The 15,286-nt window shown below is 36.2% G+C and overlaps 1 protein-coding gene across 4 annotated transcripts in view; it reads left to right on the top strand.

The window, feature by feature from the left end:
* The window catches only part of RUNDC3B (RUN domain containing 3B), a 136,229-nt gene that overhangs the window by 20,588 nt on the left and 100,355 nt on the right, over positions 1-15,286 (top strand). For all 4 annotated transcript variants that reach the window (XM_037066124.1, XM_037066122.1, XM_037066121.1 and 1 more), the window contains exon 2: positions 4,452-4,567. In XM_037066124.1, the coding sequence (XP_036922019.1) occupies positions 4,452-4,567 (116 nt within the window). The remainder of the gene's footprint in view (positions 1-4,451; positions 4,568-15,286) is intronic.

The following is a 15,286-nucleotide window of genomic DNA, read 5'->3' as shown; positions in this document are numbered from 1 at the left end:
AATATTTCCCTTTGTACTTGTCTCCTGTATTTTATGTCTTGATTAAGTGGCATCACCTATAAACCTAAAACCTAAGAAATAGTTTGTATTCCTTTATTTCCTTCATAGTTTATATTACGATTATTTAACAACTCTTGTAGTTATTCTTTTCACTTTGTTCCCTTCATTGTTTTTACTTAGGCACTAATCCATCACTCATTGTAGGATATGACTGTAAAGGGATGGCATGAGATGACAGAATGTCTGTATCTTGATTTTGATCATGATTACACAGGTGTATGTATGTTAAAAATCATAAGCTTTTTTTGTTTTGGCATGTAAATGTTTCTTTCACTTTCTTTCAAAATAGATCTTTCAAATAAATCAACAAGTACCACTGGGTACAACGTTCAAGGGATAAATCTATGTGCTGAGGGAGATATAAACATGCAGAAGATATGTTTTTACCTTGGTGGAATTTATATTTTAGCAAGATAAAAATAACACAAATAGCAGCAGTAAGACAAATACTATTTCTCTGATGGGAAATACAAACAAAATTCTAGTGTGAGCTAGGATTATATAGGAGGATAATCCTTCATTGAAGAGATGGCATTTAACTTGACTCTTGGAAAATGTGTTGACTTTTGGTAGACAGAAAAAGAAACAGAGGACATTCTGATAAGCAGGAAGAATATAACATACTTTACAGACTTAAGTTTCCTATTTATAGCTCATAAAAACTTTGGATCTATACGATACTGATACCCAATTTTATTAAATTTTGTGCTCCAAAACTCTTTAAAGCATTTTGGCCTAACACTGAAATTTCTTACAAGTAGTAGTATGGCCTTTGAAAATTTTAAAATCGATGTCCATAATTGTTCTTGTCCTGCACTACAATTAGGCATAAATGGTAGGTCCTGTGAGTGACTATAATTAGTAATTCTTATTTTTGGCACAATCAGGTTTAGATTTTTTAATTTAATTTTTTTACATTTTTTATTGTTTATTCTATTATAGTTGTCCCAGTTTTCTCCCCTTTTGCCCCCCTCCACCCAGCTGACCTCTCTTGATCTCAGTCAATCTCCCCTCTCTGTTGTCTGTGTCCATGAGTCATTTATACATGTCCTTTGACTAGTCTCTTCCCCTTCTGTCCACTATTATCCCTCCCCGCACTCCTGTCATAGTTACCAGTATGTTCCATGTTTTCATGTCTCTGGTTCTATTTTTCTCATTAGTTTATTTTGTTGATTAGATTCCAGTTAAAACTGGAGTGAGGTCATATAGTATTTGTCTATCACCTCCTGGCTTATTTCACTCAGTAATAGTCTCCAGTTCCTTGCAAAGGGTAGGGCTTCCTTCTTTCTTTCACCTGCATCGTATTTCATTGTGTAAATGTACCACAGTTTTTTGATCCACTCATTTACTGATGGGCACTTGGACTGTTTCCAGCACTTGGCTATTGTGAATTGTGCTGCTGTGAACATAGGGTGCATAGGTTCTTTTGGATTGGTGATTCAGGATTTTTAGGGCATATTTCCAGCAGTGGACTTACTGGGTCAAAAGGCAGTTCTGTTTTTAGTTTTTTGAGGAAATTCCATACTGTTTTCCACAGTGGTTGCATTTCCGCCAACGGTGCACTAGGGTTCCCTTTTCTCCACATTCTTGCCAGCACTTGTTGATTTGTTAATGGTGGCCATTTTGACAGGTGTCAGGTGATGTCTTATTGTAGTTTTAATTTGCATCTTTATGATGGCAAGTAATGTTGAGAATTTTTTCATATGTTTATGGGCCATCTGTATGTCCTCCTTGGAGAAGTGTCCATTTAGGCCCTTTGCCCATTTTTCAATTGGGTTGTTTGTCTTGGTATTGAGTCATATATGTTCTTTATATATTTTGGAGATTAAGCCCTTGCCCAATGTGCCATTGACAGATGTGTTCTCCTATACAATCAGTTCCATTTTCACTTTGGTGATGGTTTCTTTAGCCATGTGGAAAGTTTAAAATTGACATAGTCCCATTTGTTCGTTTTTTCCCTATTTCCCTTGTCCTAAGACATATACCAGCAAAAATATTGCTCTGTGAGTTGTCTGAAGTTTTACTACCTGTGTTTATGATATTGTGACTTATATTTAATTTTTTATCCTTTTTGTGTCTATTCTGATGTAAGAAATAAGTTGGTGGTCTAGTTTCTTTTTTTTCCCCATGTACCAGTCCAGTTCTCCTAGCACCATTTATTGAGGAGAATGTTTTTACTCCACTGTATGCTCCTGCCCCCTTTGTTGAATATTAATTGACCATAGAGACTTGGGTTTTTTCCCCCTGGGCTCTCTATTCTGTTCCACTGATCTATGTGTCTCTTCTTAGGGCTGTACCATACTGTCTTGATTACAGTGGCCTTGTAGTATTGTTCAATATCAAGTATTGTGATCCCTCTGACTTTGTTCTTCTTTCTCAGGATTGCTGAGATTATTCAGGGTCTTCTTTTGCTTCCATATACATTTTTGGAATCTTTGTTCTAAATCTGTGAAATACACCATTTCACAGGAATGAAAATGGTATTTTAAAAGGAATTATGTTGAATCTATAAGTTGCTTCGAGTAGTATAGACATTTTAATAACTTTAATTCTTCCAATCCATGAACACGGTATATACTTACATTTATTTGTATCTTCCTCAGTTTTTTTCTTCAGTGTTCTGTAGTTTTCCAAGCGCAAGTCTTTTATGGCCTTGGTTAAATTTATGTCTTGTTTTTCTTGTTGCTGTAGTACATGGGATTTTTTTCTGGTGTCTGTTTCTGATAGTGATAGTTCATTGTTGGTATATAAAAATGCCACTGATTTTTGAATATTGACTTTGTATCCTTCTACTTTGCCAAATTCACTTATTAGGTAGAGTAGTTTTTTGGTGGAAACTATACGGTTTTCTATGTACACCGTCATGCTGTATGCAAATAATAACAGTTTTACTTCCTCCTTTTCAATTTGGTTGCCTTTTATTTCTTTTTCTTGTCTAATCACTGTGTCTTGAACTTCCTATACTGTGTTGAATAAGAATGGTGAAAGTGGGCCCTATGTCTTGTTCCTTATCTTAAGGGAAACACTTTTAGTTTTTGCTCATTGAGTATGATGTTGGCAGAGGGTTTCTTGTATATGGCAAGAAATATATTGAGGTATGCTATCTCTATTCCCATTTTGCTTAGCATTTTTATGATAAATGGGTGCTGGAATTTGTCAGATTCTTTTTCAGCATTTATTCATATGACCATATGACTTTTGTGTCTCATTTTATATAATATATTACATTTATTGATTTGTGAATGTTAATCATCCTTGTGTCCCTGGCATAAATCCCACTTGATCGTGGTGTGTGATCTGTTTAATGTATTGCTGGATCTGGACTGCCAATCTTTTGTTGAGGATTTTAGCATCTATGTTCATCATAGATATTGGCCTATAATTTTCTTTCTTTTTTTGTGTTTTTACATGGTTTTGGAATTGGGATAGTACTCACCTCATAAAAAGAGTTTGGGAGTCTTCTTTCTTCTTGAATTTCTTGGAATAGTTTGAGAAGGATAGGTGTTAGATCTTTGAGTGTTGGTAAAATTCTACTGTGAAGACATCCAGTCTAGGGCTTTTGTGTGCTGAGAGTTTTTTGATTACTGCTTCAATTTCACTAGTTGTTATTGGTCCATTCAGGCTTTCTGCTTCTTCTTGATTTCCTTTTGTGAGATTGTATGTTTCCATCAATTTGTCCATTTCACCTAGGTTGTCCATTTTATTGGCATATAGTTATTACTAGTAATTTCTTACAATCCTTCGTATTTCTGTAGTATTGTTTGTTACTTCTGTTTCATTTCTGATTTTGTTTACTTGGGTCCTTTCTCTTTTTTTGTTGATGAGTTTGCTCAACAGCTTGTTAGTTTTGTTTATCTTTTCAAAGAAGCAGCTCCTAGATTCGTTGATTCTTTGGATTGTTTTTCAAGTCTCTATGTCATTTAATTCTGTTCTGATGTTGACTATTTTCTTCCTTCTACTTGCTTTGGGCTTTATTTGTTGTTGTTCCTTAACTTCATTTAGATGCAGGGTTGGATTGTTTGTTTGAGATTTTTCTGTCTTCTTTAGGTAGACCTGTATTGCCATGAATTTCCCTCAGGACTGTGTTCTCTGTGTTCCATTAGTTTTGGGTTAATTTATATAATTTTAATCCTGATTTTAATTGTGTTGAGGACACCATGCTATTTCTAAGTCTTAGTGTAGTCAAAAGATAGTAAATATATAAGTGAAGAGCCCAGTATTTTTGTAAAAGTTTCTATTTACAGAGTGAATTTGAATAAAGGAAGTTTTCAAAATATGTAATTTTATAAAGTATTTCTGTAATACTTCCCTAAATTATTTTCTTCCCATTTTTCCTGCTTAGATGAATGAATCAATTCTACTTAAAGAAAACAATCTCCTTTTTCTCATAGGTTTTCTGTAAAGACTCTGATTGATCGGTCCTGCTTTGAGACCATTGATGACTCTTCTCCTGAATTTAACAATTTTGCAGCTATTTTGGAACAGATTCTAAGTCACCGGCTAAAAGGTAATAGCACTAATATGTTATTTATTGTCCCAACAGCTCTCTATTTAATAAGCTTGAAATTTTAGAAACTGTATATCTGGTGTGATTTAGATAGCAGCCATGCTAGATCATGAGAAATGTAAAGTTGATTTTAGAATGCATGGTATTTTGGCCTATGTTCCTGGAAAAGAATCTCTGTCCTCAAATTTATACTTATTTCCAGATGGATTAAAAATATGAAATATATACTTTGAAGCACTTATTTACAGTCATAGTAAACTCTGAACCACTAGATGTTTTTCATCAGGAAGAGAACATATATGCAACATGTCAGTAAAAGAATTTATAAGAAAAGGGTTAAATATTGTCCATAGGCTATTAGCTCTCCAGTACCAACTCCAAATGTTTTTTTTTTGTTTTTTTATTTTTTATTTTATTTATCTTAGAGGGGAAGGGAAGGAGAGAGAGAGAGAGAAATATCAATGTATGGTTGCCTCTCGTGCATCCCCTGCTGGGAACTGGGAACTGGCCTGCAACCCAGGCATGTGCCCTGACTGGGAATCGAACCGCGATCGAACCTGACTGGGAATTGAACCGTGTGGTTCGCAGGCCCGCGCTCAATCCACTGAGCTACACCAGCCAGGGCTACAACTGCAGATGTTAATAGAATGTATAATTGCCATAAATTTGCCATTCTAAAGATTACTTTTAAATGTTGTTTTGTTCTTTTTTGTTGTGGAATATATATAATGTACAGAAATACAATTATTTTATTTTTAAAAGATTTTATTTATTTATTTTTAGAGAGGGGAAGGGAGGGAAAAGGGAGGGAAGCATCAATGTGTGGTTGCTTCTCACACACCCCATACTGGGGACATGGCCTGCAACCCAGGCATGTGCCCTGGACTGGGAGTCAAACCGGTGGCCCTTTGATTCTCATGCCAGCACTCAATCCACTAAACCACACCAGCCTGGGTGCCTCCAATAATTTTAAACTCCCTTACTCCCACTCTCCCTTACCCCCACTCTAAGATGCTCTCGTGCAATCACAGCCTTATCCCTTCCCCCGGGGTAACCATTATCCTCATTTGGAGAATGATTGTTTCCTTGCCCTTGTACTATGGTTCCCATATGTGGTTCCCTTTTCCTATATGATTTCATAATGAAGTTGGGATATTTACTGAATACACATTTGTTCATGAATGGGAATGGCTTATAATTTCTTTTTTCATGATGTCTTGGTTAGGTTTTGATATCAAGACTATGCATAAAATGAGTTAAGTAGTCATTCCTCTTTATTTTTGATGAGTTTGTATAAGAATTATCTGTTACTGGAAGTTTAGCAGAATTTTCTGGTAGATACTCTTGGGCTTTAAAATCTTCTTTACAGGTATTTTTTTTACTCATTTAAAAATTTACTTATTTATTATTCTCAAAACTTCCGGCCAAGATAAAGGTGTAGGTAGATATGCTTTGCTTCCTCAGACCATCAAAAGGTCAACAACAAATTTAAAAACAAAAAACAACCAGAACTGCCAAAAATCAAACTAGATAGAAGTCTGACAACCAAGGAGTTAAAGAAGAAACATTCATCCAGACTGGTGGGAGGGGCAGAGATGGGCAGCCAGTGCAAACAGGATATGTGACAAGGTGGTGGCCAGGGGTTCCCACATTCCTGTGTGGATAAACTGGGAGATGCAACTGTGTAGTGAGACAGACTGTGCAATCTAGGGTTCCAGTGTGGAGAAATAAAGCCTCAAAAACTCTGGTTGAAAAAACCTGTGGAGGTTGCATCAGTGGGAGAAACCCCCAGCCTCACAGGACAGTTCATTGGAGAGACACCCACTGGGTCATAGAATGTACACAAACCCACCCACCCAGGAATCAGCACCAGAAGGGCCCAATTTGTTGGTGGGTAGTGGGGAAAGTGACAGAGAGTGGGCAAGAGCCAAGCAAGAGGCATTGTTCCCTCTCTGAGCCCTCCCCCCAGATACAGCACCACAAGCAGTGAAGTGGGTTAACTTAAGGCTCCACCCCTGAAATGTAACAGGTGTGCCAAGACAAAGAAATATGGCCCAAATGAAAAAAAAAAACAGATCAAAGCTTCAGAAAAAGAATTATGTGACGAGGAGACAGACAACCTATCAGATGCAGAGTTCAAAACACTGGTAATCAGAACGCTCACAGAAATGATTGAGTACAGTTGAAAAATAGAGGAAGAAGTCAAGGTCATGCAAAGTGAAATAAAGAAAGATATGCAGGGAACCAACAGTAAAGGGAAGGAAAGTTGGACTCAATGATTTGGAGCAGAAGGAAGAAATAAGCATTCAACTGGAATAGAATGAAGAAATAGAATAGAATAGAAATAGAATGAAGAGGAGAGGCTTAGGAACCTCTGGGACAACTTTAAACTTGCCAACATCCAAATCATACAGGTGCCAGAAGGAGAAGAGGAAGAACAAAAAATTGAAAACGCATTTGAAAAAATAATGAAGGAGTCTATGGCCATACCACCCTGAACATGCCGGATCTCATCTGAAAAATTAATGGAGAACATTCCCCACTCTGGCAAAGGAAATAGACTTCCAGGAATCCAGGAAGCTCAGAGAGTCCCAAAGAAGTTGGACCCAAGGAAGCACACACCAAGGTACATCATAATTACATTACCCAGGATTAAAAATAAGGAGAGACTCTTAAAAGTAGCAAGAGGAAAAGAGACAGTTGCCTACAAAAGAGTTCCCAAAACTATAAGCTGAGTTCTGAAAAGAAACCTTGCAAGCAAGAAGGGGCTGGAAAGAAGCATTCGAAATCATTAAAGGCAAGGACCTCCATCCAAGATTACTCTATTCAGCAAAGCTATCATTTAGAATAGAAGGGAAGATAAAGTGCTTCCCAGATAAGGTCAAGTTCAAGGAGTTCATCATCACCAAACCCTTATTATATGAACTATTAAAATAACTTATCTATGGAAAAGAAGATAAAAAATATGAACAGTGAAAGGACAGTAAACTCACAGTTATTAACAACCACACCTAAAACAAAAGCAAACTAAGCAGACACCTAAAACGGGAGTGGACCCACAGAAATGGAGATCACATGGAGGGTTAGCAACTGGGGAGTGGGAGGAGAGTGGGGGAGAAGGTACAGAGAATAAGTAGCATAGACAGTGGGGAGAAAATAGGGGGAGGGCAAGAGTAGTGTGGGAAATGTAGAAGCTAAAGAACTTATGACACATGGACATAAACTAAAGGGGAGGAATGTGGGTGGGAGGGGGGTGTGTAGGGTGGAGGGGAATGAAGGGGGGGAATGGGACAACTGTAATGGCATAATTGATAAAATATACTTAAAATTACTTATACAGGTTTTTAATGTTACAAGATACTTCAGGTTTGGTAAATTATAATTTTCAAAAAATTAGGTTCACAAATCATGTTCTTTCAACCTTATACAGCCTTACTAGTTTTTAAAAATCTGCTTGTATCAGTTACCAACACAGTAGCATATTAAAATCTCCTTCTGAAATTGTGGATTTCTCTTTTTTGCTTTATAGATCTATAAATATTTTGTTTTTTGAGACCACATTCCTGATAAATTGAAACTTTAATTATTATAAAGTGATTCCTTTTTATGCTTTTTAGTCTTTTGATATTAAAGTTTATTTTGTTTGCCCTTAATATAGATCAACATTTTGAGTGTTTAATATAAAAAATAATGAGTGTATTAATTGCCACATGCAAGGAGCAGAGTCACTTTCTATAAGTAATTGAAATTAAAGGTTAAAATAAAAGGTAGCCCATTTCTAGAGGTTCGTAGATGGTATTTTAATCAATTCAAAAAGAAGCATCTAGGCATTACATTTTTTGCTTACTCCTTACTTCATTAATCTTTGATATCTTAGGAAAATGTTTAGTAGTAAATAGGTTACAAAGAGGTATGGATAAGAGATGCCCCAGTTTGTTTTTCTCAAACCAGTAAATACATTTACATAAGAAACTTAAACCTCAAAACTGAAAAAGGATGATGGAAGCTATATTCTGTCAGTATTATAAAATATTTTTAAGTTAAAAATATATATCTAAAAATAGCTGATAATATGAAGACATTGTATAGAATAAATCTTATTAATAATAATTTATCACATTAATTCTGTAATCTAGTCTTTCTTAAGGAAACTTAATTAGATATTTTTGCTTAAGGTTTTATTATCTTTACAATCTTAATGGTATAGTTTCAAAGCAGTCATCTGTTTTCGTAATATAATTTGTGAGATTCTCAAATTTAATCTGAAGGTTAATTCTATTCCATGTTTTTTGATGCTGAAAACAACAAGTTCTACTATGTGTTATTAAATCACAGTTTAATAGTCCTGTCAGCTTATTAAAACAGGGTTGAATTTAATTACATGGGGAAATAAAATCTGGATTCAGTCAGCCCTTTGCAGTTTAAAGTAGGATCTGTATAATCACGAACACTTTTCTGTTAGAAGTTGGTTATTTTGTATTTTAAAATGCTTAATTTTTCTTATGTTTGCTGGTTTGTATTTCTTAAATTTTCTGCCACTAATATGCTACCTTTTATTTTTAAAGGTTTTTATAAAAGCAAAGTATATGAGAGTATTTTGAGCTATTTTTATATTGCATGGTGATCATATTTTTACATTTTATTTATAAATTTGTGAATAATACCTGACTAAAAAATCATATGTAATACAGTAGAACTTGATGTTTCTAATGTTCACAAGTTTTTTAAATCAGATTTCAATTCCTGTGATAGTTTGCTTTAATGTATGATTCACTCACAAAATACATAAACTATCAACAGAAAACAGGTCTTGTTATCTGAGTGAGTGATGGGGTAGGCTCTCTACCACTAAATGGACCCCTCTGCACACCTGCCCGCTGTCTTCGGAATCATGCCCCAACCCAATCTAGAATATAGACCTTTAGAGTTACTTCTAGCGATAACTTCTTGGAAGTATCCAAGAAGCCAATGAACAGCTACACTGAGAATAAAACCTCTAGTTGATTTATGGATAAGAACTCCACTAGTATAACTAAGACAGTAAGAAAGATGACATGGTGATATGTGTGTTAATTTTTTAAGCTAGGTAAGTTAATAATTCAAAACCTTCTTTTAAAAACATTTCCTGTAGATCACCTATTATGGTCAATGTTATTAATATAGATAGGAACCATGAAATGATCTGTAAATTTCAAGATAAGGTATTTTAATAATTCAAGTGTGTAGAGACTTCCATATATAATTTCCCATTTTTTAGTATTTTAATATGTAGCAAATTGCTCTTACTTTTAGAGAAGTTACAATGATTATTTTTGGAGAAGATAGTGCACTGTTTTCACTTAAAATGTAGTTATTGATATATAACAACTAATTTTTCCAATTACGAATTTAAAATGCATAACTTCATGGGTTTGTAAGATTTACTTTAATTCAGATTCTTTTTATTTTTAAAAGGGGCATTTAGTTTAATTAATAATTTTTCCCAGAGAAAGATAAAATCTAGGTGAAATTCAGGCTGTGCTGACACAGATAAAGTGGAGAGCTGGTAAAATTACCTGCTTTGCCCTAAAAGCCCCATTATTGAAAAAAAGAAGGCTTTTAAAAATCACATACAGTAATCTTGTTGCAGTAATCCCTCAATACGGTGATATTCTTAATTTTCTGGAATATAGCTGAGAACTAAGAACTAATCACAGAATATAGAATTCAAAGAGACACTAGTTCAGGTCATGAGTTTATTAACTTTTATTTTTTTAACTTTTCAATTTACATTTAACAATTTACATTTAACATTCTGTATTAGTTTCAGATGTACAGCATAGTGGTTAGACAATCATGCACTTTACAGTGTGGTCCCCTGATATTTCAAGTACCCACCTGGCCCTTCCATACATAGTTACTACAGTATTATTGGCTGTATTTTCAGTCCTGTAATTTACATCTCTGTGGCTCTTTCATAACTACAATTTGTACTTCTTAATTCCTTTATCTTCTTCACCCAGCCTGCCCTTGCCAATTCTCTTCTGTTTGGACACCATCAGTCTATTCCCTGTATGAGTCTGTTTCTATTTTGTTTTAGATTCCACATGTAAGCTAAATCATATGGTATTTGTCTTTCTCTGACAGACTTATTTCACTAGCATAATACCCTCTAGGTCTATCTATGCTGTTACAAAAGATAAAATTTCATGGCAGCATACTGTTCCATTGTGAATATGTACCACAGCCTTTTTATCTGCTCGTCTTTTAATGGGCACTTGGGTTGCTTCCATATCTTGGCTTTTCTCAATAATGTTGCAATAAACAAGGGAATACATTTATTCTTACAAATTAGTATTTTGGGGGGTTTTTTTGGTATATTCCCAGAAGTGGAATCTTTGAGTCATAAGGCAATTCCATTTTTAATTTTTTTGAGGAACCTCTACATGTGTTTTCCATAGTGTACATTCTCACTAACACTGCCCTTTTCTCCACATCCTTCCCAATATATGTTGCTCGTGGATTTATTAACAAAAGCCATTCTGATGGATGTAAGGTGGTATCTTGTGGTTTTGATTGGCATTTTGCTGAAGATTATTGATGTTGAGCAACAGTTCATATGTCTGCTGACTATCTGGATGTCTTTGGAGAAGTGTCTGTTCTGACCACTTTTTAAAAAGATTTTATGCATTTATCTTTAGAGGGGGAGGGAAGGAGAGAAGGAGAGAAATATCGATGTATGGTTGCCTCTCATGCATCCCCTGCTGGGAACTGGCCCACAACCCAGGCGTGTGCCCTGACTGGGAATTGAATTTGTGATCCTTTGGTTCACAGGCCTGCGCTCAATCCATTGAGCTACACCAGGCAGGCTGACCACTTTTTAATTGAGTTTGCTTTTCTGGTGTTGAGTTGTATGAATTCTTTATATATTTTGGATATTAACTTCTTATGGAATGTATCATTGGCAGATATTTTCATGCCTTCAGTAGGGTGACTATTTGTTTTGTTGATGGTTTCCCTTAGTATGGAAAAACTTTTTAGTTTGATGCAATCCCGTTTATTTATTTTTTCTTTTGTTTCCCTTGCCTGAGAAGATATATCAGAGAAAAAAATACTGCTAAGAGAAAGGTCTATTTTACTGCCTATGTTTTCTTCTTATGGTTTTAAATCTTACATTTAAATCTTTAGTCCATTTTGAGTTTATTTTTGTATATGGTGTAAGAAGGTGGCCTTCTTTTTGTATATGGTGTAAGAAGGTGTTTTCATTTCTTTTAATTTTTTAAAAAATTATTAATTTTTAGAGAGAGGGAAAGGGAGGTAGAAAGAGAGGGAGAGATGCATCAGTGCGTGGTTGCCACTTGCACGCCCCCTACTGGGTACCTGGCCTGCACGCATGCGGCCTGACTGGGAATCAATCTGGCCATTATTTGATTTACAGGCGGGCATTCAATCCACTGAGCCACACCAGCCAAGACATGGTTTCGTTTTTTTGAACTTTTATTTTGGAGCATAATCTTTCTCTCTCCCTCACTCCACTTCTCCTACTAAAAGCCAAAATAAGTGCTAGATGTGTGAATGGGATGTCTTGTTGAAGCAAGATGAGGAAATCAGGCATTTTGCCTGCTCAGCAGCAGTTGACCTACCTCCTTTCCGGAACTGAACAGCACCACTTTGGGTAAACCTGAATAGATAATAGATTAAAAATCACAATTCTAGTTTCTCTCCACTGAAGCAGTCCACTATCTCTAACTAGTAGATTTGCAGTCTTTGTTTTAATGCTTCTGATATTTGGGAACTTAGTATTGCTATGCAGCCCACATTTTCCTGCACTCCACAGTGTTAGAACATTCTGTGTAACCAAACTATCTGACTGTGCTTTCTGCCATTTTTTTCAATTGCAGGCCTAATAAATATTAAACAATTACTATATAACCTTTTCCTCTTCAGTTCCCTTTTTCTTTCTTCCAAGTAAGGTATCCCTAGTGCCTTCAATCTTCTGGAACCACCGTACTCTTAGTTATTTTCCTGGTTTATCACTGGTATGTTAATATTGCTCTTAAGATCTGGTACATAGAGCTGAGAAAGTCCTTCAAATAGGTTAACTTTTGCATTAGTCATAATTTAAGACCACATTGACATCTGATCCACTTTACTCTTTTGATTATTGAAATTAAGGCCAAGTAAAATCCCAGAGCTATTTACAAATTGAACTGTTGTTTATGTTATATTTCAGGGTCTCTAAATGAGTTGCCCAAGCTCAAGTTTAATAGGAATAAATGCAGTATTATTTCCTTTATCATCTACGCTTTAGAGATGGAGAAGGTGATTGTAAAAATGAAATTTAGGAGCATTTCTACTTCCAAGAAAATGAAGTAGACATATTTTTCCCTATTTATCCCACTAAGTATAATCAAAACTATTGGATATTATATATAAAACAAACATAAGACTCTGAAAGGTAGAGAGAAAAAGATCAATTATGTATGGACCTTAGGACTTTAGGAATGATATGATAGGGGATTCTTTGGATCTTTTGGTGGCCTTAAATATCTAAAACTGGGTACTGGAAAAGCCAGTAGACTGCAGATGTATACAGGAATACCACACACACACTCACACACACACACACACACAAGCTCCTCAAGGACCTCCTCTCTACTGAAAGGGCTGGGAATAGAACAGCCTAACAGAGACTGAAAATTTAGAGAGTATCTGCTCTAATTTAGTCAAATACAATAGAAAAGAATACAAATACAGCAAAACTAAGACCAGAAAAGGCTAACTGGAGAACCTAGAATTCCATTCCTGATGAAACTCTAACAGTGTGTCCTAATACTACCACCAGAGGGATATTGGGGAAGGCCAAGCAGAGAGCTAGGGCTTTTTCCCTCCTGGTTGGTTGTGAGCCTTCTCTCCCACCTACCCACTCAGTGTGTCAGTGGGGTGTCTGGACTTTTTATCTCCACCCAGCAGTAATGAGGTGCCACTTCCCTGCTACACTGAGGTTGTGTCAGAAGAGGCCTATTGGAGAGTTATGTTTTTCACCATCACCCAGTGGTAATGAGGCCGCCCTGAGTGCATTGTCAGTGGAGACCGTTCGGGAAGCCTAGACTCCTACCTCTACCTGGTGGTGAGGAGGAATCCCCCCCTCAAGTGTCATTGGAGGGCAGCTGGGAAACTGGGACTTCTCCTTCCACCTGGCAGTAACAAGATAGTACCTCTCACCTCACCTTCCCCTATGGAGCAGAGTTACTGAAAAACAGTTAAAACAGAAGGTTTAAATAAGATCCTGAGTCTCAGCGTATGAACACAAACAGGTTTTTGAAGCAAATTTCACTTGTCATACCCAAACTAGGAAGATCTCAAATTGCATAACAAAAGACAGTAGAATCAACACTGAAATGATGGAAGAGCTAGAATTAGTGGCAAAATAAAAAATCAGTCATGATAAAAATGCTTTAATGAGCAATTAAAACATGCTTGAAACAAATGAAAAAATAAAAAACCTCAACAAATAGAAGGTATCAGGAGAAAGCAAATGGAATTTTTTTCTTTTTTATTTAATTCTTACTCAAGTACAGTTTTCTGTTTTATATTCCCAGCCTTGCCCCCTCCCAGTGCTCCCCACCTCCCTCCCATTTCTGCCCCCACCTTAATTATTGTCCATGTGTTTGTTCATGTGAGTCCCTCCCCTTTTCCCCTATGATTCTCTCCCCTCTCCCCTCTGGACCCTGTCAGCCTGTTCCATATTTGAGTGTCATTGGTCATATTTTGCTTGCTTGTTTGTTTTGTTGTTTAGATTCCTGTTAAAGGTGAGATCATATGGTATTTGTCTTTCACCACCTGGCTTATTTCGCTCAGCATAATGCTCTCCAGTTCCATCCATGATGTTGCAAAAGGTAGGAGCTCCTTCTTCCTTTCTGCAGCATAGAATTCCATTGTGTAAATGTACCATAGCTTTTTGATGCAGTCATTTACCGATGGGCATCTAGGTTGCTTCCAACTCTTGGCTATCATAAATTGTGCTGCTATGAACCATTGGAGTGCATAGGTTCTTTTGGATTGGTGTTTCAGGGTTCGTAGGATATACTCCTAATAGTGGAATTGCGGGGTCAAAAGGCACGTCCATTTTTAGTTTTCTTAGAAAGTTCCATACTGTTTTCCATAGTGGTTGTACCAGTTTGCAATCCCAACAACAGTGAACTAAGGTTCCCTTTTCCCCACAACCTCTCCAGCACTTGTTGTTTGTTTCTTTGTTTATGATAGCCATTCTGACTGGTGTAAAGTGTTATCTCATTGTGGTTTTAATTTGCATCTCTCTGATAGCTAGTGAGATCGAGCATCTTTTCATGTGTCTCTGGATCTTCTGTATGTCCTCCTTGGAGAAATGTCTGTTCAAGTCCTTTGCCCATTTTTTAATTGGGTTGCTTGTCTTCTTTGAGTGGAGTCAAGTGAGTTCTTTGTATATTTTGGAGATTAAACCTTTGTCTGAGGTATCATTGGCAAATATGTTTTCCCAAACTGTTGCTTCTCTTTTTATCTTGATACTGTTTTCCTTAGCCATGCAGAAGCTTTTAATTTTGATGAGATCCCATTTTGTTTATTCTTTCCTTTATCTCCCTTGCTCTAGGGGACGTATCAGTAAAAATCTTGCTGCGTGGAATATCTGAGATTTTCCTGCCAGTGTTCTCCTCTAGGGATTTAATGGTTTCACGGCTTATATTTAAGTCTTTTACCCAC

Source organism: Sturnira hondurensis, unplaced genomic scaffold, assembly GCF_014824575.4.
Source record: "Sturnira hondurensis isolate 20B ecotype Veracruz unplaced genomic scaffold, ASM1482457v3 Scaffold0016462, whole genome shotgun sequence".
Taxonomy (NCBI): Eukaryota; Metazoa; Chordata; class Mammalia; order Chiroptera; family Phyllostomidae; genus Sturnira; species Sturnira hondurensis.
Note: the sequence above shows the minus strand (reverse complement) of the source record. Positions and strands in the feature narration are given on the sequence as shown.